The following is a 25,591-nucleotide window of genomic DNA, read 5'->3' as shown; positions in this document are numbered from 1 at the left end:
ATGGGAGACATTGATTCATTAACAGAAGCATTTGCAATTTCTCAAGTTGCAAAATCAGAAAACAGTACTGCTGCTCCACATCCGTATTTTTCAAGCTTATACAAGAAGAAATCCTCGATTACTCAAGAGGAGAGAAGAAAAAGATTTTTAGAAGCTCAAAAGCAGTAAGCTTAATTTTGAATTATGTTTCTATATTTATCTTCTCTAGTATTGTTTGCAGTCAAAATTTGACCCATTTTACTTAGTGTCTTTCTTTTATCCCTTTGCCTTTTAATCCAATCCAAGGTTGAATTGATGGTACAAAGTGTGGGTTCGATATCTTAGAGGCAGAGAGCAAATTTATATTTTCCGTTTACTTTTATACAAAATTTAAGTTTTTTCCTTTTGAAATAATATACAGTTGTAATCTAATTTAAAACATTCTACTGATAAACCTTTGCCACAGCTACTAATTCAAAGTGGCACATTAAAATAACAAAACTTGTTGCTGCAAGGAAAGTGAAATTGTGTAATGAAAAGCCATGTGGATATTGAAAGTAAAACATTGATTCATTTGGTGGATTTCAACTCGGATAAGAATTGCCTTCTTTTATATCCTATGCTCATTTGTGTGGAAAAAATAAAAGACTGAAAGTAGTGTGCGATGGGCTGGAAAAGCCTCATAAATGATTTCGTTTTATTGAACAAAAATGTTTTTGTAGGATATTCAGCAACGATTGAAGAAGTTCAGTTATACTTGCATATAAGTTGATATCCTGTATAAGACTGATTTCCTCCCCCCCACACACACACTTTTAAAGAAAAAAAATAGAAAACCAAAGCATGTAAGTAGAGTCTCTATTTTCTGGAAAGAATTGAGAAGCTTTTGTTGTGATTTTTGAAAATACATGCTTTAAAAAGAAGAAAAATAAAATGTAATGAACATGCTAATGATCGAAAATGCATGATTTTTATACTTTTGTACAAAAAGACTTCACTTTTGTCAATATCCAAAATACATCCATTTTCTTAATAAGCTTCAATTTTCTCATAGAGGTTGGAAAAAAATGGAGGCCTGGAGGGGGGGGGGGTTGAAAAGCCCAGCCCATCTGGGTTTTTGATGAATGCGGCATTTCCCACATTTTTTGTGTAATTTCTCTTTCACTGTGCACATTTGTACCTGTATAAAATTTTACCAAAATGTTTGAATATTTACTTTTTTAGTATTTGTTTAAAAAAGTTGGACTGAAATCAGGAAAATCTTCACATTTTTGAGTGTGTTTTGCAAGAATTTTCAGTGAAAATTTTTGAAAATTTGGCCTTGCGTGAAAATTCCCCCCCCCCCCTTCCCAACTTTAACTTGGTTTATGCACTAAATTTCTTGATTTATATGCAGGTATTTCTGCTTTTTTCCCCTCAAATCTAGAAAAATATAATTAACAATTTTTGTTATTGAGCAATCACAAATTACTTATTATCCTCACTTGACAAATTTTCACCGTAAGTAGCTGAGTTGTTTTTGTGTATCTAAGTTTAGTTTTCTGGTTATTTTATTCTGCTATTTGCTTACTTTTGCAGTGCATTTTTAAAGTAAAACTAAGAATGCCAAATAATTGGATAAGAAACTAGAATTCTCCATGGTATATATTAACATTATTTAATGCAATTTATTTTTGTTTCTCTCGTGTGAAGTATTGTTTTCCTTATGCATAAAAAATAAAATTAAAAAAAACATGTTTCATTCAAATAGTTTCCTACATATTTGTTTTGCTTTTTACCATGTTTCTATTAGGTTGGTTTGGTTCATGGTTGGTTTGATGGAATCTTGCAACTCAGTTTTCACCCACTTCTTGTGATTGGATTCTTTTGAAATTTTGCATGCTACCCCAGACCCAATGACAATGCGATACAGTAGAAGACCGTTATAATGCGACCTATATAATGCAATTCTCTATAAACCGCACTACTTTTCAGAAGTAAACAATAGATTTTGGAAGTTTAAAAAATCCCCCAGTTTTGCTTTGCAAACATAAAAATGGTTAGGAAAATTAAATTTTGTAAGTTTTTCATCTTTCCACCTTAATTTAAAGCTTTTAAATTGAAAATGAGTACTCATAGTAAACAAAAAATACCAGATGGCTCTTGAAAATGCAGCTGTTATGCAAACCATGAAGCTAGCAGAAGTGCAGGATAATTCACTTTCTTATGATTGTGAAACATATTTACTTGTGAATGACAAATTGTAATATTGGTGCTTTAATACTTATTGCAGATAAAACTCATTCTGAAGTGCTAATATATAGAAATATTCTGAATATTAGTTTTAAAATTTGTGAAATGATCTATATAATGCAAAAACCTGTATAACGCAAAAGCTCTGGTCCCAAGGTGTGCGTTATTACGGTCTTCTACTGTATTCTATATTCAAGTTAATTAATTAACCACTAATAGAGGACGAAACAAATGCTTGCATAAATTAAAATTAAATATCCATAGAACTGTCTGATTTTTCTGCACCAGATAAATTGTTTTCTTATATTCCAAGGTAATTAAAATGTGAGTTGTAATTGATTTTAAATATTATGCTGAAATGAAGGTGAGTCTTAATTTGAAAATTCATAGTTGAACACGGTCATTGTTAAATTACGCTTTTATTAAAATGTACCTAAATTTTTTTAAAGCAATGTACATAACTATGTGCAAGGGATATTATAAATTAACGAATTTTCAATGTAAATGCAGGGAAAAATCCAGTTTATTTGTGGAGAAACAAATGTATTATATTTTTTTATATTACCTCATTAAAAATATCCTACAAATAGAACATTTTAGACACACAATACCCTAAAAAGCAGAAAATAATTGATGAAATAAAAAGTTTTAATGTAACATGTTTTTTAAATGAACTAAAAGGTATAAAATAATTTCTCTAAGCTTCATGTAGATTTAAAGCCCTATACAGTTTTGGAATTTCTTACAAATTGTTTGGAAAAATTGTGATAGTTAGTTTTTAATAACTATCAAAGTGCTTATGAGCTTTAAAAAGAAAAACATAGGGCACATGTACTACATAATTACAAGCATAAAGAAACGTGTATCAATGAAAATACTTACACCTCAGTTTATATTATTTGCAGAACAATAAAATTGTTAGTTAAATTATAAATGCATGCCGTGTTTGTTGCCTACGCTCCATATTTTTCCTTTTAAAATACTTTGATAGTTATTAAAAACTCACAATCACAAATTTTCCAGACGATCTGTAAGAAATTCCAAAATTGTATTGAGCTTTAAATCTACATAAAGCTTAGAGAAATTGTTTTATGCTTTTTAGTTTATTTTAAAAACATGGACTTTGAAACCTATTTGTTTCATTAATTATTAAAAATTAAAAAAAAATCATATTTTGTTGTGTGTTAGGAAGCGCTTTGATTATGCTAAGCATGCTCGGAGATTAGCAACATCGGAATGGTCTGATGGAGATGAATATGATGAAAATGATGATGAAGAGATGGACTGTGAGGAATACATTCGAAAACCTTCTAGGTCCTACAAAAATCAGGTATTAAATGCATTTTTGTCCTTTGCTACAAGAAGGACATTTTTTCTTTGCCAACACCAAGCTCTCATGAAATATGATATCTAGTTTTTTACTATTGTGCAATATAGGGTTTAATTTAACGAATTATATTGCTGGAATGCTTTAAACTCTACTCTGTCTGTCCAGGGGGTCTGTCCAGGATTTTTTACAGGGTTCGTTACTTGTGAAAAATCAAATAATTTTGTGAAAAATGAATTAATTTTGTGAAAAGTCAAATAATTTCACAAAGAAAAAAAAATTTAAATGAAATTTTAGAATATAGAGATGACACAAACTGCATCATTCAACCAAAGTTGAGTGTTTTCCTCTTCTATGTTGAGAATATCATTCTGGGGTGTTTTTCTAGTATTTGGCGGAATTGGAGGGGGGGGGGGGGGCAGCATCGCTCTGTCAACTATCAATATTTATCTGCCATTCTACATTATGTTAAGTTGTACTAGAAATATTTCTGTACATTACTTAAAATAATTGTAACAAAAAAATAATAATAATAAATAAATAAATAAATGAAATTCAGACAAGGGTTCAGCATTTAACTTTTTGGCCCAAGACGCTCTTAAAAAGCACAGAATCAGGGTTGGGTTTTGGACTGTCCAAAACTAGTTTAGGACAGGACAGGTGGTTTTTACCGTCCAAAACTGTCTAAAACTGTCCAAAAGTGTCCGAAACTGTCTTAAACTGTCCAAAATTATGATAAAGTTAAAGGGGTGTAATCTAATCAAGTCGTATTGACTGCAGTATTCATAATGAATAAATATAGACCTAACCAAGGTTTAATTAATGAGTTTATATAATATTTTTTTTCTAAAATGTCATTTTAAAAATATTTTACTTGAAAAAATTGGCAATAAAACTACTGCATAAAATCTTCCTTATGTAACAGTTGGTAGAGTTATGAGAGGAAATTCACAACACTACCAAGACAACCAATTTCAGTTCCATTTATAATTGAAAGGAATGTTATTAAATGTGTGCAATATTTAGGTGAGAAAAAAAAGCTTAATTTTTAAAATGATTTTTGCAAATAAGTTTTACATGATGTTTTAACGAAAATTATTTTTTTTAATCATAGATTAAAGAACAAGAAATTGATGATTAAACACTTATATTGTAAAACTTGAGTTTTTCTCTTTTTTAGATCATATAATTTCAATAAATTGTGAAACAAAAAATTGTAACTTATTGCATTTAAGTCAATTATTGCATTGTGTTTTGAACATTTTCTTTTGCACACGTTCATAAATGTCGAAAAATTTGGTTTATGGAAAAAAAAAAAAACTCCTGCACACAAATTGAAATGTTTAATGGAGAATTTAATTTCTACATAATTAGATTAAAATCAGCTGCATAAATAAGCTACATATATATTTATACTTGAATGTTCACATTGAATATATATATTAAATAGTCAAAAAAAATTTTTTTTTTTTTACACATTTTGTTCTGTTTTCGATATTTTCTCACAAAATATTGTTTCTCAAGAAATAGTTTTGGACACTTTCGGACACAAGGGCTTTGAACAGGATGATAAAAAACTTGCCAGCCCTGCTTTAATTTGCACACATGCATAAACATAGGGAAATTTGGTTGCTATTATCAAAAAAAAAAAAAACTAATGCGAAGAAATTGAAATTTTGATCAAGAATCTTCTATGTAACTAGATTCAAATCAGCTGCATAAATTAATTGAATGTTCTCCATTGTATAAATGTTCAATATAAAAAATTACTTCAATACATTTTATTCTGTTTTTGATGCTTCCTCACATAATGAAATTTTTCTAAAAAATATAGTTTTGGACACAAGGGTTTTGGACAAGACGGTAAAAACCAGGGTTTTTACCCTGGTGTCCAAAACCTTGCCAACCCTGCACAGAATATCTTTTGAAACTTATAACTTCCGTGATTTTGACAAAAATAAAAATATTTTATTTGTTTACCTCTTAACAAAGTGTACTAAACATCAAAAATTAGAAAAATCGGATTCCCATAGCGGATGCAAAGAAATTGCAATTCTCAAAGTGAAGGCATCAAAAGTATAAAAACAGCTTGTAAAAGAAATATTTCTGATAAAGTTGTTTTTAAATTGCATTTTAGAGTCCTATTCAGATCATATCACAGATATTGTTAAACATTTCATCAATATCTGTGGACACAGTTGACGCTAAAAAATAAATAAATAAATAAAATAAAATAAACCATCTATTCAGGATTTTAATTTTTGACTCATTACAGAAAATGGAATTTTGCTTTAAAAACTTGAAATGAGAGTTCTAACAGAAATAAAGAGACTTTTCATTTATTTGCATCCTAATAAAGCAAAGTTAGCTTAAAAAAAGAACAAAGTATGATTCTCATATTGGATGTTCAGGGGTCTGGCCAGAGGATATTTGGGTCCGTTAACAGACCCTTCACAAAAATCCGATCAACCAAAACAGACCTTTCACAAAATCCCGATCAACCAAAATGGACCTTTCACAAAACCTCAATCAAACAAAACGGACCTTTCACAAAATCCCGATCAAACAAAACGAACCCTTCACAAAATTCTGATAAACAAGATCAGATCTTTCAAATTGTTTATTGGAAGAGCAAATCTGAAAGCAAAATAATGCATATTTCTGTGTATAAACCGCATATTTCTGTGTATAAACCGATAATTTTTGGAACCTTTTTTTAAGTAAAATTAGAGGAAGGAATCAGCTTATACAAAATCGGCTAATTTTGGAAAAAAAAATGGCACTCTAGCGATGCTCTTGCAAGCAAGTGATAAATAATTGCTACTGCCAAATAAATATAATGGTTGTTTGTTTTATCACAGCTAATTAGCAGCGGTGTTGTTGCAAACTTTTCTGAAAAGGCATTGGTAAGCACTTTTCTCCCCACTCATGATTTAATAAACAATAATAATATATATCTGCGAAATGAACTTAGAATTGCAAAGGGATAGTAAGGGTGGGGAAAAAATATGATCTCTTCACATAGGGTTACCAACTTCAAAATTATCACCACTTAGCATCTGGTGTTGAACCTTTATAATGACTTGATTAGAAAATATTCTCGTCATTTTACCAGCTTGTCAATATTTGCGTTTTTACGGTGCAGTGCGGGTGCGGTGCCATGTTTAGCTGTTATTTTGGGAGAAAAATATATGGGTTTTGATTTTTCGATACTAACAAGGATGATTAACTTTAAATAAACTCTTTTAATTACCGTTTTTTTTTTCTTTAGATATCTATATTTTGAAAATTGCAATCTTTTAACATCTGATATGAGAATCATATTTTGTTCTTTTTTCAAGCTAACTTCGCTTTATTAGGATGCAAATAAATGAAAAGTCTCTTTATTTCTGTTAGAACTCTCATTTCAAGTTTTTAAAGCAAAATTCCATTTTCTGTAATGAGTCAAAAATTAAAATCCTGAATAGATGGTTTATTTTATTTATTTATTTATTTATTTATTTATTTTTTTTTTTTAGCATCAACTGTGTCCACAGATATTGATGAAATATTTAACATAGGACTCTAAAATGCAGTTTAAAAATAATTTTGTCAAAAATATTTCTTTTACAAGCCGTTTTTATACTTTTGATGCCTTCACTTTGAGGATTGCGATCTCTTTGCATCCGCTATGGGAATTCGATTTTTCGAATTTTTGATTATTACGCTTTGTTAAGAGGTAAACAATTAAAATATCTATCCGTGATTTTTGTTAAAATCACGGAATTTTTAAGTTTTAAACGAAGTTCTGTGCTTTTTATGAGTATCTTGGGTCAAAAAGTTAAATGCTGAACCCTATTCTGAATTTTATTTTATTTATTTATCTTTTTGTTACAATTATTTTAAATACTGTACAGAAATATTTCTAGTATAATTTAACATAATGTAGAATGGTAGATAAATATTGATACTTGAGAGAGCGATGACCCCCCCCCCCCCTCAAATATCAGACCACTCCAGAATGATTTCCTCCACATAGAAGAGGAAAACACTCAACTTTAAGTTTAATTGATGTAGTATGTGCCATCTCTAAATTCTAAAATTTCATTCTAACAAAAAAATTTTTTTTTTTTTGCGAAATTATTTGATTTTTTACAAAATTAATTCATTTTTCACAAAATTATTTGATTTTTTCAAAAAACGGACCCTGTAAAAAATCTTGAACAGACCCTTGATGTTAAAAGATTGCATTTTTGAAAATGTGGGTATCTTTAAAAAAAAAGCGGTAAGTAAAAGAGTTTATTTAAAGTTAATCATCCTTGTTAGCAACTAAAAATCAAACCCATATAATTTTGTCCCAAAATAACAGTTAAACATTGCACTACACCCATAAGAACGCAAATATTGACAAGCTGGTAAAATGATGAGAATATTTTCGAATCATGTCATTATAAAGGTTTAACGCCAGACGCTAAGTGGGGATAATCATGAAGTTGATAACCCTATCTGAATCAATCTTATTTTTCCCCCACCCTTTGCAGTTCTAAGTTCATTTCGCTGATATATATTATTATTGTTTATTAAATCAAATCATGAGCCCAGAGAAAAATGCTTATCAACGCCATTTCAGAAAAGTTTACAACAACGCCACTGCTAATTAGCTGTGATAAAACAAACAAAATTATTTAAAACCAAACTTATTTTCAGCTGTTAATTTCTTTCCAAGAAACAAACAACAAGTTTTATATTTATTTGGCTATAGCAATTACTTATTGCTTGCAGGAGCATCACAAGAGTGTCGTTTTTTTTTCTTTGCAAAAATAGCAGATGTTGTATAAGCTGATCCCTCTAATTTGACTTTAAAAACAGTTTCGGTTTCAAAAATTATCCGTTTTATACACCGAAATATGCATTATTTTGCTTTCAGATTTGCTCTCTCAATAAACAATTTATGAAAGAACTGTTCTTGTTCTTCAGAATTTTGTGAAGGGTTTGTTTTGGTTGATCGGGATTTTGTGAAATGCCTGTTTTGGTTGATCTGATTTTTGTGAAGGGTCCGTTAACAGACCCAAATATCCCCTGGCCAGACCCCTGCTCTGTTTTATAATTTTGGTAACGTGTAAGTAAGGGCATAATTAAATATTTTGCTCATTATAAGTGCTTGAAGAATCAAGCTTCATTTTGATACTCATGGATGCAGACTAAATGGATACATGTACTTTCTTTGGAAACTTTCAGGCTACTAACACCCCTTTAAAGATTTTTTTGTTGTGTTCATTGTTTGGTTTGTAAAAGTGTGTAGTTGTTTTTCCCCTCTTCATCAAAACAATGACGGGAAATACAAATTTTATAATGTATGTGCAGTAAATATCGTAAGCCACAAATGGAAACTTAAGCTAATTTAGAATTTCTTTCCTTTTTTTTATTACTATTATTTTTGTTTATTTATTTATTAATTTATTTGTTCATAATGTTTTGTTTTGTCAAACTATGATTGCCGAGCTGGAAGGAGTAACATATGGTTTATTTTGGACTCTGAATATAATTCTTTTATACTTTGCTTTTCATTTACTTATATATCTATCTGTTTGAAAAATAGTATCTTGAACCCGCTTTTCTTGAAAACCCTTCTAAATCGAAATTTTTAGTTTCCTGCATTTGTTATACAAATTCAACATTTTTTCTAAGTTTATCTCGAATAAATTTTTCGAAAAACTATCTCAAATTCTAGCTTATTTTAGAATTTGATTCCAATGATCTTTATCAACAGCAGAAGTTGAAAACAAAAAATATTCCTTCTTAAATCAGCAGTCGTTATGTCTTCCAAGTCTTTGGGGACATGTAACTGAGAAAAAACTGCATCGTTTCCTTGGAATTCCATCCATTTAAAAAATGAGTAGAAAAAATTATGAGCTGCCTGAGTTTTACTTTTCAGTCATGAGGAACACTTATTTACTCTCCCCTCTCGTTTAATCATACCAAATGTTTAAATTGTTACAATTGAAGATCAAGTAAACCTGAACATTTTTGAATGACTGTCACTGAAAGATAATTTTTGGCCCTAGGTTTGTTGAAACTTATTATTGATGTGATTCAGAAAGTTAGTAATACATGTACTTATAATAATAAATCCAACAGTAAAATGTTCAACAATATTAATGAAAAGAATATGCGAACTCTTTGACTTTGTTTCAATAGCATATCAAAAACCTCCTTATTTCCAAATTTTCTTCTGTCTCATGAAATTCATGATAGGCAAGTTAAACTGTATTTAATCCTTTTTTATGCTGTTTTATAACCTTTCTTCTCTTTTTTTTTAATTTTTTTTTGTACTCAGCTTATGTTATCTGAATGGCTTGTTGAAGTACCCAATGATTTAGCTGAAGAATGGACACTTGTTCTTTGTCCTGTTGGGAAACGCTGCCTTGTAATCTCTACCAGGGTATGTTGAAACTTCTTCTTTCCAGTGTTAATGTATCTATATAATTTGCTTTCATTATTTAATGCATTTATAGTCCTGGCTAAATTTCACAACAATGAGAAAAAGAAAATTGACTATAAAGCGTTGTACATTTAATATTGAAGTTGCTGTAGTTGAAGTGTTCACTGATTCATGTCATATTTTACTTTTAAAAATTTGCTTACTTAGCTTTCCCCCCCTCCCCCCCTTCTTCTTTCATTTGTTTGCTCATTATTTCTTTTAACATTATTGTTTATTGATTTGAGTATTAAGAGAGTATTGCATTTATTTTAGGGAGTTACTAAAGCTTATGCTCGGAATGGATATTTTCTTCAGAGCTTTCAGTCTTTCATTCCTGGTGGAAGCCGACAAGTTCAGGGTAATTTTTAATAGCAACAATATTTTTTTTTAAAGTAATTGAATGAAAAAGTGCATCATAATAATAGCATTCTTTTTTAAAATTTGTAGTCATTTTAATGTATCTGTTTAATATTTTAGATGTCTCTGGTGGTGCTTATACAATATTAGACTGTATATATGTTGAACTAACAAAAACATACTATGTGCTAGATGTAATGTGCTGGAATTCTCATCCTCTATATGATTCTGAAGTATGTGTAATACTTATTTAGACTGCTTAATAATTTTGATATTTGCTATTGTTTTAATTTTATTAAAAGTAACTTTCTGATTTTTCTCTATCATTAAGTGCTATTATACAATGAGTTCCCCTAAGTTAAGAAAATATGTACTCATTTTTCTTTATTGTAACTACCAGTTCGGATGAAATCATGTTACTTTCAACTGTTAATGAGTTATGTTATGAAACTTTTTGATGGCACATTTTCGAAATTTTTAAGTTTGTAGCTAGCTGTATCTCCATGGCTGTGCCATGGATATGCTTTAAGATTTTTTTTTTTTTTTAAAGCTATTTGAGAGTATGCAAATTTTTCTTCCTGCACCAAAATCGTAAAAAAGATTGCTTTGTTAATTAAAATATGCTCACACAGTTTTACATCAGCTCCAAATGTATTCCATGAAATAAGAAATCCTGCTATAATGACATACACTGCCTGTCAAAACTCTCGCTTTCAAAAAAAAAGCATCTTTTATTTCAAGTTCTCTTTAAAATCATTAAAAACCACCGTAGCTAAGTGTTTAATGTTAAAGCATAAAGATAATAACTTGTAATTATCTAATCCAAAAAAGATTCCTATAAAAACACAAAGAAATGAAAACTAACACTAAAGTTTCAATTTTTCTTCTAAAAATATCGATAAATATATAAAAAAACATCAATAAAAATAAAAACTCTATTTATTCATGCAGAAAATTATATTTAAATCTACAGAATGAATTTCATTGTTCAGGCAGTGAAAGATCAGAATCAAGTGAAAATCCCCTTTTCCAAAGAATAAAGAATTGAAATATTTTGTACAGTTTGAAAAAAAAATGACAATCCGTGCTTTCCCAGGACTAGAAAAAAATTAGTTGAAATATGTGACATTGTTACAATAAATGAAAATACCACTTCCCCCCAAATAGAAATATTTTCCTTAAAGCACATACTCAAGTTGAATATTGTTCAGCTTAAAAATTGCGCGTATATTCCTACCAAAAATAATCAAAGCTTTTATTTAACTGTTTTAATTATGAAAAAGCACATTTTCAGAGGTGAAGGGTATTTCCACAAAAATAATAATTTTTAATAAATTTTTTTTTTTCACTGATTTTATTGGAATAATTTTATAAATTACTATCTGCGCCATCGCCCAGCATTGCACTGTTGGCCTGGGAAAAAATACGGAAAAATTTCCCTTTACAAAAATGGCAATGACAATAGTCAGGGCCGTCCCAAGAGGGGGCAAGCGGGGCAATCGCCCCGGGCGCCATGAAATGAGGGGGTGCCGCAAAGTGCTTCTCGTTTCAACGGAACACGACGACATTCACACGAAATGAGGGGTGCAGCAAGGCGCCCCTCATCGTATAAAATGCCCCGATTGCATAAAATTAGGGGTGCCTTGCGACGCCCCCTCATTTCATGTATCATAGATACACAGTCAAAAACACAAAATTCAGAATGATTCTCTATTTTTTTTTCTAGGGCTCGAAAATATTCCCATACTTGCCAACTCTACTGTTTTTAACGGGAGACTCCCGTTTTTTTGTTTCCATCTCCCGATTTCCCGCTTTTTACGATTTTCTCCCGTTTTTGCAGTTTTTTTAGTCAAACATTAAAAAGTTTCACTTTCTTCTCAATAGATGGCGCCCTTTTCTACTCTACCAATGTCAGGGAATAAGAATTTTTACAATTAATAACTCATTTAGTAAAAAATAATTTTTTTAGAAGCTTTCCACATTGCATGTTCAATGAAGCACGTGCTTTGCCGAAAATTGTAGCAGATTTCAATCTTTTTGCATCTTGAAATTATTTCAATAATTTTTAATGTTTGAAGTTATTTTAACATGTACTACCCTATACCTACTTATTTTATATTGTATTTTCATTATATATTGATTTCCTTTTTTTCTTTTCGGATTTTAATAATTAAATTTTTGTAGCTACTTTTCTGGTAGAGACTGGAGAATGTCTGAAACTTTAAGCAAATTCACTCATTATTTAGTTTTTCCTTTGCAGTATATTTTTCTTGCTACTACCAATTTGCTTACACCTGCAAAAAATCCCCATTTCACTTTAAATTTAGTATTCATGTTATTTAAAAGCATAATTTAATAATTCTGTAGCGAGGATATGTCGATGGTGAATCACCTATATACCTCTAGTAAAATCTCCTGTTTTTTTTCCTTCAAAGATTGGCAAGTATGTATTCCTCTCTCTGTCTCCAAAACGTTAGTTTCCTTTGTATCATTGAAGCAGATACAATTTCTGAGAATATAACTGTTTAGAATCAAACAAAATGCACTTCTCCTTTGTCTAGCTCTCACCAAGTTTGCTTGAATTCTGCCCCTGCGTGCAGTGACGTAACCAGAAAAAGTTTTAAGGGGCACATTAAAAAACAAAAAAGTTTTTTTTTTGATCTGATAGGAAAAAAGGTCAAAAGGTGTCCAGTCAAAAGTTTGAAACTTCTAATTTTGAAAGTTCACTTTTAGCCTTAAAAACGCGACTATAGGCCATGTTTATTGACGTTAGGAAGGGAGCTTAGAAACTGTTTCCGATCGATGATTTTTTTAAATAGATTGAATTCATTTCCTTCTCCCCCTGCAAGTTTTCGAAATCGAAGTTTCAAAAATGCAACTTTAGACGAACTTTGAAGATTTTATGGATGGGAGAATCTGGAGCATTTCCCAGGAAAATTTTTTAAAATAATGGTTCACAAACTTTAAGCCATGTTTTACATTCAGGGGCAATTCCACTTATATTAAGTGTTGTTTAAAAAACCCATTTTTTTGATATTTACGAAAGGCAGCATGGGGACCCTTGCACGAATATTTTCTTAAACTTAAGTCTTAAAACGCAATTTGTAAGGCCATATTTTGTAATATTAGGGCCAGTGATTTTTCGAAATTAGAGCTCCAGACTCAATTCTGAGCAATTTTCGATGTTGTTGAGTATTTGTGGACTTCTCTCTAAAACCTACAAATATTTGATGCAAAAGAATAACATCTTTGTTTATAACACATATAAAAATTGGTATTAAGTTGGTACAAGTAAAACTACAAAAAACTCTTGAAAAGAATCATTGGATGAGACCATATCGAAACCTAATTTTGATGTAATTTACTTTGATAAATAAATTTTCTATTTAAAATCAGCAACCTTTTTATTTGTGTTCTTAGTTTACTCAATATGAATAACCAATTCAGTTTTAATTGTTAGTTTTGTATCAAGTGCGATATCATTTTACTAGATAAATATTTGGATTTTTAACATTTCCATTTTTTGAAAAGTTTTTGGGGCATTAATGTTTTACAAATATTAGAAACATGTTCATTGCTTGTCTTTTAATTTGTATTATGCATAACCCTCTGATTGTTCTGTTCATGAATATGTAAGAAATTCAAGTATGTATTATGCACTGATGTTATAGCTAACTTGATTTTTTCTATGTGTATGGGGGGGACACCAGGAAACTTTTGCCCTGGGCGCCGTCAGAGCTTCAGACGGCCCTGACAATAGTTCCTATAAAACCTAATTGCAGTAAGGACATAAGCCCCTAAAAAATTCCAGCAAAATTAGGACATTAGTCCCTAAAAGAATAAAGACAACAGTTCTAAAACAAACTCAACGCTGCCTTTAAAAGTTCCAACCCCCATTAAAATGCGCTCCATACTTCGGGAGTTACCTCAATTGTTATACTATTCCTTGGCTCTAGAACACGGGCGGCATTTCACCATTTCATTTGTTGGGTCGAGTTTCTTAATTATGTATAACCCCAAAGCGAAATCAAAACAAGAAGTTGTCGTAAAATCGGTTTAGTATGAATAAAATTAGTGTTTAGAAACAATTAAAATTTTGATTCATTGACTAAAAAGTTATCATACAAAACATCTTGCTACTAAAGTTTTTATACCTTTTGGAAAAGTTATAATATGCATGATTTTTGGAATTCAGAAGAGCAGGGAATCGTGTTACTAATCTATCAGTGCTCATTGTTGTGCTGTTTTTCCAGTTCAGTTAAATGGAAAAGTCCCCCCTCCCCCTTGTGCTTCGAAAATATTTCTCTAACCTCCTGAGACATTAAAAAAATATCTTTCTCTACTAGCTGAGCTGATTTTAATAGTTAAAACATAATTGAAGTAATACAAAGTTATGTATGAAAACACTTTTTATATCTTGCTCTTCAAAATCACCCAGGCTACTTCAAAAACTGTGAGTGGCTTAAACTTTTCATCATTGAATAATCTAGTCATGTCAGCGCTCTCAGCTTCAATGTAATATCATCTGCCTCCAGCTCTGTTATTCACTATTCCAGTCTTATGAGTCCCTAACAAGGACGAAACTGCAGTCTCTGGGTGTGAAAACCGTTCTGTCGGTATATTGCTTGTAATTTTTCTTGCCTCATGCTAAAAATTTTACTCACAGTTGAAACATTTTATTTTTCGTTTTCAAAATCCAATCCAAATAACCATAATCCCAGCCAACCATACAGAAAAATAATTATCAATTCTTGTGTTAATTTCCTTCGAAACTGAATCTATTGCTTCATACAAAATATTCAAAAATCAATGTTTAACTTCACATCATCATGTGGATTTTTATCACTTTTTTTTTTTTTTTTGTGCCTCTTTAAAATTGGCTCGGAGGAAGAAAAGAATTTTTTTGAAAAATTTCACGATTGATTGAAATATACATCTATAAAAAATCTATTTTCAGTTTCATTGGAGATTGAACTGTGGTAGTATGGTGCACATATCAATTGTATATTGAACTGTGTTTTGAATAGTCGAGTAGCGGATTGAAGATGTAGATTTTGATAAGAGTAAAGCATTTTCAAAAACCTTTTCCCAATGCAAACAAATCGGATAAAAATTCAAGTGAAGTCATACATGCTAAAGGGCATGAGCTCTTTCACCATTGAAAGAATCATTTTGCAATAATTCTTCCAGTCATCAAATCATTGCTTTGAAGTAATAGAGAAATGTTTTTATCGTTTTAACTCTTGAAGATTATCTTGTGTCACTCCGCGATTGCATAATTATAGAGCCCCATAAAAGGTATTTGGTTGATATGTCTTTTTTTATTCAATAATCCCATGCATTTTTAAGAAGTTTCTATGAAAGCATTATAATGTATTAAGCAGCTGAAACGTTTTGCTAGCAGAAGAAAGCGAGGAACACTCATTAAATAAATATACACTTAAAAAATGAGCGTAAAAGTGAATGTAAAATATCAAGGAATTTTCTTGTGAAAACCATGCTGCCACAACACTTTTCACGAGCCTCTCATATTAGACATACCATCTCTACACTGGGCACACAAGTATGAAATATTTAGCCTATATGAGGCAATGTCTTCTTTAGTTAAAATTAACCATGGTTCTCTATCAGTTTTCTATGTTCTGAAATAGCCTAAAATACTTCAAGAATTTCAAAGTCATCATCCAAATAATGAAAAACACTTTTTCTGGTCTGGGAATGTGTCGAGTTTCATCAAATAGTTGTTGAGAACCAGCGAGATTTCCTTTAATGAACATCGATTTCTGACTTACATAAATTGAATTCACCCATTTTCTGTCATTCTGCTCAAAAAATTTGGAGGTGCGACTGCCCCCTCTTGATCCCCCTATTTGCCGCCCCTGGCTGAGAATGGAACTGAGGTTGCATAACGGGTGCTTCACCACTAAATATTATTACAAGTTATGATAATTCTCTGTAATTTTTCTCAATTCCGCTTTTTATAAACAGTAATATTTCATCAACTTCGTCTTTTGAAATATAAGTGGTATGTGTATTTGATCGAAATGTTATAAGTTCTGATAATGATGGAGATCTTTCTACAAAATTTTGAAGTGCTTAAATAATGGAATAATGGGTTTAGAACTAAGAAAGGCAAGAACTTCCATAAAAACACACTCTGCAGTACCATCAAGTACATGATGATGGCAATCCAAAAGTAATATATCGCCGTTCTGTTTTATGCCCTAAAAAAATGCAGGCACACTTTATAGGCCGGTATTGGAAGCCATTGCATCAAACACTACAGCTTGAACAGATAGCAATAAAGAGCAATCAACTAAGATATCATATACAACTGATGAAATATCTCGGGAATTCCCAGTAGCTATTCAACATTGGGACCTAAAGCTACCATGGTAAGCCTATCGGCGTTTTTTTTTTTTTTTTCCAGTTACATCTGGATGTAGTTTTGTATCCCAGTGAATAACTAAAAAATCTAAATTTGAGTTCATGAAATTTGCTTTTACCTCTTGAAAATTTTCTCTTACTCTCTTAAGGAATGTACAATTGATCACAAGATCATTTGGATTTAAATTTACTGCATTTACATTGGCTGTTAATAAATGAACAGCATCTTTGTCCCTAATATGGCATTTGTCTAACAGTGATGAAAGGCGAGCAGATATCAATAGTTCTCAAGCTTTTTTGCGTTGTGGTTAGAAATAAAAACAGTCGGGAAAAAACCGTAAAATTTCCGGAAAAAAAACAGAAAAAAACCGTTTTTTTTCCAAAGAGGTTTATTTTCACTCTGGAAAAAATGAAAAAATGATTGAGAAATTCGACTTTTCAGGAAGTTTTAATTGAAATTTTCTGCAAAAAGTGATTAGAAATTTCTCACATTTAAATTCTGATGCAATTTCCTCCTCCCCCCCCCCTTAGAATGTTAAAATACTGTCTAACTTGAATGCAAGTTGTTGTATGATAATATATAATTTGCATATAGATCAAAAAATGTTTAATAAAAATTTTTGCAAAAAAGCTTAAACCAGTATCCTTAGTGAAAAATTTGTTTTCCTTCTTCATAAAACAAACAAGCATAACTTTATGTGCAAACCAAATGTACAGGGTGCGGCAAAGAAACTCGGGCAAGCAATTTTCCATGAAACTTTACTAAAAATAAATAAATTAATAAAACACAAAAAATAATAATATGAGAAGACCTTTAACAATCAATAACTTTAATTGGTTTCAAACTGGCAGTCTTTTGCAGTAATACAGAGAGGCAACTGCTTATTGAAATTTTCATTCAAGGGCAGCAAGTCCTTTGATCAATCCTATTCCCTATAAAGCAATTGGTTTAAAAAGTTCAAACTTTTGTGTAGTTTAGGGTAGACCTTTGACTCTAAAATAGGCCATACAATGTAATAAGTGGGAGTGAGGTCTAGCGAGTAGAGTGTCCATTCAAAAGATGATGTCATGTCAAAAACAATGTGCTTTACACCACTCTTGTCTTTTTGGACATATGACAAATGAATCAGTGTGGACTTTAAGGAAAATGTCCAGTCTACATTGCTGAAGTGCTCTTAAGCCCACAGAAGTACAATAACTTCTAAAGTGTCCTTCTGGTTCTCTTTTTGATTCATTTTACGGCTCACATCCGCAAAAACCTAGAATGTGTTTGTCACTTGTGCTGATTCCAGCACAGGCTGAGCCTGACTTCGGATTTTGGCGATATTTAATATTTTCTAAGGTGCTTGGCGTGTGTACAGACCAAATTCTATTATTCTGAGGGATATGAGCTGGTTGAACGGTAAATCAGTGAACGGTATCTCTCCCAGCGTGGCATTTCAGCCCATCTCGAACGTTTCTGGCATCTTTGGAGTCATACGAATGCCTAAAATTTTTGGAACTGGTAAAACTTCTGTTTGAGCTGTTTTTTCCCTTAGTCGCACTTATCAGTCTCAAATTCCCATCTTACGAACAACTGCAGCTTCTTTATCAAATGACACTAAAACATTTTATTTAATAAGTAAAATACGAAACAAAGAACAACTTAGTTATAATAACTTAGTTTTGTTCAAAAGTGCTGCTATGACTACTTTTACTATTGTGCCTAGCATGGCCGTATGAATAAACTGAAACTACGGTTTAAGTTTTGGTTCAGCTTGAAACAAACTAATTTAGTTTTGATTTGGACTTAAACTGGAAATGGAAAAATCAAAACTCAATAGCTTTCATTTTCAGACAGTAAAGTTACATTGTATTATTTTTCTTTCAAAAAACATATCAATCATGTTTGAAAGTTGGAAATTTCAGTTAATATTTCAAGTTTCAAAGGCAATCTAAAATAGAAAATGTAATTATGATTAGACACACATTATCCAATATTATTGGTTGAGTGACAACTTGACTTATTTCTGGTGTTTGACTATGAAAGCTCTCTGTTATAAAACAAAAAGGTTTTTTTTTTTAATAATTAATCTTACATTTATGTTCATTTCTGTCAAGCAGAAAAGGAAGATGTGTGAGTAGCATATATTTTTTAATGCTTAACCCTTTATATGTTCCAAGAAACACAGAGGTATTAAGAAACCCTAATTTTATTCATAAAAAAATCAAATTTTCCAATTTTTCCCGAAAAATCGTTTTTTTTTTTTTTTTTCCACCACTTCAAAATTTCCGGAAATTTTACATCTCTAGTTGTGGTAGACCAGAGATAGAAAAAATGTTGAACAGGTTAGGATAGATACCCATTTTGGTTTCTAATTCTTGTGAATTGTGAGAAGAATTTGATAATAATAATGGACTATGTACTGAAATAGAAGAAAATTAGTTCAAAGTATAGGTTTTTACATTATTCCGATCTGGAATGTCTTAAAATTTATATTTTAGATATGGAAAATACAGTATATTTTAATGTCAGAGTAATCGAGGATTTTTCAAAATTTATATTTTAAGATTTAAAAATTGCATAAACATTTAAGTATATTAATAACTAAAGAACAGCGAATTAAAATATAATTGCCATTACTTATATTTATAGCATTGAAACCTAGCCACTTTATTTGCCACATCTATTACATAAACATGAAATTTTGTAAATCAACACCCCCTAAGCCTGGAGGAGGCACTTTGTTGTTGTCAAAGATCATTTATTAATGGCCTAGGCCATTAATAAATGAATTATGAAATGTAAGAATATTTTTACATAAAAATGAGAAAATTCGCAATTTTTTCTTCGAAACTCAAAAAACTGGGCCATAGGGGCATGGGTTAATATTCATGGGTTGAATTAAAATTTTGCAAGGGTCATATATTTGTATAATGGAACAAATTGAAGGAGCGTCGTGTAAAATATCTACCACTTCCAAAATGAGGACCACCCTAATATATATATATATATATATACACACACACACACACAGCCGAATCACAATAACTTGAATATGACTTTATCTCGAAGTTTTCATTGGGTTCGAAACTCTTGAGACTGTTGTAGTAACTTCCCATAACTCGAACGTTTTAGCCCGTCCATTGAGACTTCGAGTTATTGAAAGCCGACTATATACATATTTGCACCCTTGATTTACTGCAGCCTATAGCCATGCAAATGTCAATGGGATCAACCTAAAAAAAAAATCAATGGTGCAGATTTCACCACTGATTTTTTTTTTTTTGGGGGGGGGGGGGTATCAGTTTTTTTTTTTTTTTTTTTTTGGGTGGTATGACATTTTTCTTAGGGGAGGAGAATTTCTGCAATGACAAAAGGATGCGCGATTAAGCACGTTCTTCGGTTCTGCAAGTCAAGGGTGCTCCCACATATTTGTTGTTCTTTCAGTCCCAAAATTTCTAAATTGGGCTCTGTGTGTTCTTGAAAAAGTAATCATTTCATGTTTCCACTTGCTCAACTGCAGGTTTTCTTTTGCCAGCAAAATTTAGTCTAGTTTCAAATCTTTTTCACTTTTTACTAAAATATGATAAATATATTGTTTAACTGTAGGAATTACTTTGTGTTAAATTCTCTCTTGATTCAAAACAATATATTCTGAGATGATAATATGGATTATGCACCAACTTATTTTTTCTTCTGCTTTATTTTGCCTTTACAATGTAATGAATCATTTATAATAATTTCAATTCTTTTTTCGTTTTGTTTTCAGACTGAATTTAGATTTTTTTGGAAGTCAACCAAGTTTGAAGAAAATGCTGCTGTTCAAAGTGAAGCAAAGAATAATCCAGTATATTTTTTCTACTGTTTTGTTCTTTTTAGCATTGCAAAAATTAAGTGTTACCTGAAATAAAACATTGTCGGTTTTGAATTCAAATTTTTAAATCATTTCTTTTGAGAAACATTTTGAATTGATGAAAACTGCATGCAATAAAACTTATTATTTTTCTGGCTTGAAGTCACTTATTTGTCATATTGTATGTGTAAACTATAATTATCTGGAAGTGGAAGTAAAATATGCTGAATGAACCAGTAGTGTAACAGCTTTTCTTTTGCTTTGAATTTCAGCTTAATTTATCCCAAATATTTATGTCATTTCAACCCCATTTATCCTTGTGTTCAAAAGTGCTTGTAAGAAATGCAACTTCATCAGTTTGGAAAATTCTTGCTAATATTCATGAAAGTCTTGTCAGCAGGCAAGGAATTTCTAGAGATTGTTAGGTGTATGTCTATTGAAAGGTGATTGGAAAAGTCAAATGTTTCGTACTTTTTTTATTAGAGCTCTGTTTGATTAGTTTTGTGAAATGTGTACTGATTCATATGTTTTCCTCCTTTGTTTATGATATTATTCAATTTTCGCAAAGTAAGAAATAATTATACAATAGCAAATTAAGTAAATAAAGTAATTATCTCATTAGAAGCATTAATTTTTTATGTAAATATTTTCATTTAGGAAAATAGCGTTCATTATTTTCATAAGAGAATGATTTTTCAATTTCATGTTATTTCCTTTTTAGAATGCATTTGAAAGATTCAATTTATTCAAATAATTTTAGATATGCTCAAAAAAATTCCATTTATGCAGTACAATTAAAAAAAGTACATTCTACTACTATAAAATTGCAATATTTGTTTAAATATATTCTTTGAACATGTTCTCTGTGTTTCTTAAAATAAATATTTTTTTTTTTTTTTTTGATGTTCTAACTTTTTTCTTTCATATCAATGTTGTATGTAACTTATTGTTTAAAGCATTTAATCACATAATTAATAGCATATTTCAAGGGTGCCCGCCTAGGGGGGTCATAGCGCAGACTGCGCCCTGGAAGTTTTTTGGAGGGGTTGTTTTTAGGGGTATTTTTCTCATTTTTTGTGAGAGATCTTTGCAATCTTTAGGGGGATGCGCCCTTGCTCGTAGGAGGGGCATCCCTGCATATTTGATCACTGTAAAATGGAATTAAGTTAAATGATGTATACTATCGGTAATCTCGAATAATATTTATTATATTGCTAATAAAAAATTTCAGTTGTAGGGTTGCAAAAATTTTATTTGAAGAATGTTTTAATAAAAGTGTAAAATGACAGTAATTACTAAAGTTAAAATTACGAGTGAGTTCAGTTATAGATTGATTGTGTTTAAATTGCTTAAAAGTGAATGTGTTTAAATTGGTCAAAAGTAAGCTTCAATGGTACATTACATTTTAAAAAGGGTTTATGGGTAATAAAATGTTGTACTTTCTTTTCTTCTAGTACAAGTTTATTCCTCTGCCTCATTACAACTGTGACACAGAATCCATACGCAACACTTTGCATTCTCCTTTACCATTTGACTGCAAGGTAATGTCCTTTGCTTTTCAAAGCAAAAAGTTGTTTAACTCTGAAAAAGTAAAAGATTTTTTAATGCTTGTATTAACAATATGCTAATTGAAGATCATCTGCAGTTTTTTGCTATGAAGGGCACCCAATTGTTTGAATATACAGTTTTGCCTATTTATAGCTAAGTCGAAGGGACAAATTTTGTTATAGCAGTTTCACAAAACTTTCCTACGCTAAGAAAGCTAATTTTCTAAATTTCTAAAAACTTCTTGGAAAATCTTTATATTTTACGTTTCCACACTAAAATATTTTTTACTCATTATGATCCATTTAAACCAGTTTTGACAGTTTGGAAAGGGGGCACAACCCCCTCCCCCCCCCCCCACCACCCGCACTCTTTTTGGTTCATTTATTTATTTATTTATTTATTCCAATTTAGGAATCAAAACTAGAAAAGCAGAAGTGTCAAAATTTTCCGATTATAATTATTTGTTTTACTTTGTATATCTGTTTACGAAACATTATTTAGCACAAGCAGTAACTTTCAGTTTATGTGTTCATTGTTTAAGTATTAGTAAATCATTTTTTAACTAAAACAAGCCATGATTGCTTAATGATATTATTGCCAAGTATTTGTGACATCTCAAAATACTTTGGCGGTAAATAATGTAAGTCTAAAACGCAAGTCAAGCTGTTAGATTTCCGTAAATTACCACTCAAATGCTCTCAGAACCAGCCTTAACACAATTTTTTACTTTTTTTTTTTTTGTCCCCTTTTCCCCACTTTTCAGTCCCAATCGCCGCATCTGATTAAAACAACAAAAATTTGACATATGTTTTTCATCCATAAGCTCACTACTACACTGTAAAGGGGGTTCTTAGTAAACCAAAACACGAAAATACAGTAACGAACTCTCCGGGTACAGCTCTCGCGATTTGAGCAGGGAATCAGTTTCGGCCCGACTTTGGGTCACGTGAAGATAGCGGGCGAAGAATTTTTTCCCCTTATTTAAATACTGATCCCGCTATTTCCCCGTGTAAGTTGAAAAACATAATTTAATGCTTATTTTTGCTGCTAGATGGCACTGAAGGGTTCAGGAATTTCTGTTCTTTTACTTGATTTTTTTTTTCTGCTTATTTGTAAGTCTGCCTTTCGTAGCCTTGCTTTGTGCTTGTCTTTCTTGCAATACGCATTTTTAAACAATATGGGCTCGCAACGTATTATGTGGGAATAAGAAAATGATTTTTTTTTCCCACATTTATGTGTGCATCCTAAAAATGTAAACTGATATTTTACCCTCAATTTTTCTGCTTCATTACAAAATTTCTGTAATATTTTGTTAGATAAACGTTTAAAAATGATATTTATTGGGGGAAAAAATATTGCATGATTTTTTAATTTATATAACCTGTCGCTGAAATATTGGGCGCCATACTATATTTTTTTGTAAACGTAAATAAAAGCTAATAAAATCTTGTAATATTTTAAAAGAACTGATAAAGATGTAAATTGTAATGTATGTATGTTAAGAAAATATTTTTAAAAATCGACCTATATTTTAGGACTGGAAAGTATAAAAACTTAGCCATACTCAGAGGGTTAATTCTTGCTAAGTAGTAATCGAATCCCTGACTAAAAGCATACTTCTTACTTTAAACAAGGTTCACTGAACCATTCCAAAGTTACTTCTGCAAATGGCACATATACTGCTATTTATCGATGCCACCTTCACTGCGTTATCCCCACCACAACTTGCACTGGACCCTCTCCAAATACGGAAGGTTGATATTCTGCACCCTGTATTTGAAGATACTGTATTTTAAATGAAATTTTTTTATTGATTTTATTTACACTGCAAAAAAAATTTAAAAAAATGAAAATATAGTTACAAAATATCAAAAAAACGAAACTCAATAACAATCCTCAATTGCAAAACTTTAATTTTTCTAAGAAGAAAAAGTTTTTTTTTGTTAAATTGTTTTAAGCACTTTTCTTAGCACTTTAAAGTTTAAATTGTTTTGTCATTTGGCTTATTGACCCTATGTGTGCGTATTTGTATAATTCATGTTCTGCAAGTATTTGTATAACTGATACAACATGTTACTTCATTTTAAGAATTTAAAAAAATGAAATTTTTTTGTACATTGGTGTTTTTCAGACATTTATATTAGAGCAATTGATTTTTATACAGTTATCTTGTATTTGTTCTTTTACAGCTTGATGGCCTTCTATTTTTTCATAAAAGATCACATTACTTATGTGGAACCTCACCTTTGGTAACATGGTTGAAACCTTACATGGTTCCTGAAATATTGTCAATCGAAGTTCCCGCTTCCCTGTGTACTGACAGACCAGCTGATTATGTCTGCATGCAGCAACATCTACCTAAAGCTTTCAAAAAAAATGAAGAAAGGAAGAACAAAGAAGAACTTAACATGCAATATGAGGATGATGGTTGACTTCGTTTTCCTGAAGTTTTATTTTCCATAAAGATGTCTTATGTTTCATCAATAGGGTCGATTCACAATATTTTGGAAAATCACAGTCCGTATTAGTTCGTAACCTGACTTTTTTTGTCATAACTATTTAATTTGCTGTTTGGTTAGCACATTATTTTATTTTGGGTTTGTCCTACTAATACTCAAAGTCAAACTAAAATTATATGCTAATCAAACAGCAAATTAAGCAGTTATGGCAAAAAAGAAGTGTCATGTTATGGACTCTGCAATTGTCCAAAATACTGTGAAATGACCCAATAGCTTTCATGATGTAAAATGTTGGGATCAAATTTAATTATATTAGTTCACTTTCACAACAATCTGACTGTTGTTGCATGATACACATTTGAAAGACTAACTCTGCCCTGTGCAGGTAAAGGGCAGTAACTGCAAATTTATCTTTTTTTTTTTTTTTTTTTTTTGCATTTTTGTCATCTATTGTAGATTATCAGGGAAAAAAGGCGCAAAAAAACCCCGCCTAATTCCAACATTTTCTTACTATTAGTATTAAATCCACCACACATCTCTTCAAATATCTCGAAAACTCATTTCTGCAGATACTGCCTTTTACATGCACAAGGCAGAATTCTTCATCGTCTACTCATGTATTTTTTAAAATTTCTTCTATTTGGTGTTACCTTAGTGTTCATTGTTTTTCAGTGAAGTATTCCCTTAAGTGCCATTCTCATTTACAATTACAAAATTTTATTTGCATGTAATCTGATCTAATGGACACTCTGTGATAATCTTGCATATCAGGTTTAATTTTGTCTTTCAGAGCATGCATATGTTTTTGCTGTGATAAATTGTTTTTTCTTCATTTGTATTATGCAAAAAAAAAGAAAAAAGGAGAATAAAATAAGAAGAAATTTATGCTTTTGATTATTTAAAAAAAAGTTTTGCATTTCTGTTTTTTTTTTTTTGCATTGTAACCGTTTATGAAAAAAGTAAAACAACATTTTATCCTACATTTGATCTGTTTAAATGTCATCAC

At 30.8% G+C, this 25,591-nt stretch overlaps 1 protein-coding gene across 1 annotated transcript; it reads left to right on the top strand.

The window, feature by feature from the left end:
* Positions 1 to 25,464, top strand: LOC129216438 (snurportin-1-like). The gene is made up of 8 exons (XM_054850653.1): positions 1 to 164; positions 3,400 to 3,541; positions 9,855 to 9,959; positions 10,272 to 10,356; positions 10,476 to 10,588; positions 20,495 to 20,572; positions 22,033 to 22,119; positions 24,316 to 25,464. Exons 1-8 carry the CDS (start codon positions 1 to 3, stop codon positions 24,556 to 24,558), a joined length of 1,017 nt encoding a protein of 338 aa, XP_054706628.1. The 3' UTR covers positions 24,559 to 25,464.
* The last annotated feature ends 127 nt before the right edge of the window (positions 25,465 to 25,591 follow it).

This window comes from Uloborus diversus, chromosome 2, assembly GCF_026930045.1.
Source record: "Uloborus diversus isolate 005 chromosome 2, Udiv.v.3.1, whole genome shotgun sequence".
In the NCBI taxonomy this organism is placed as follows: domain Eukaryota; kingdom Metazoa; phylum Arthropoda; class Arachnida; order Araneae; family Uloboridae; genus Uloborus; species Uloborus diversus.
The sequence above is the reverse complement of the archived record's forward strand: the minus strand, read 5'-3'. Positions and strand labels throughout refer to the sequence as shown.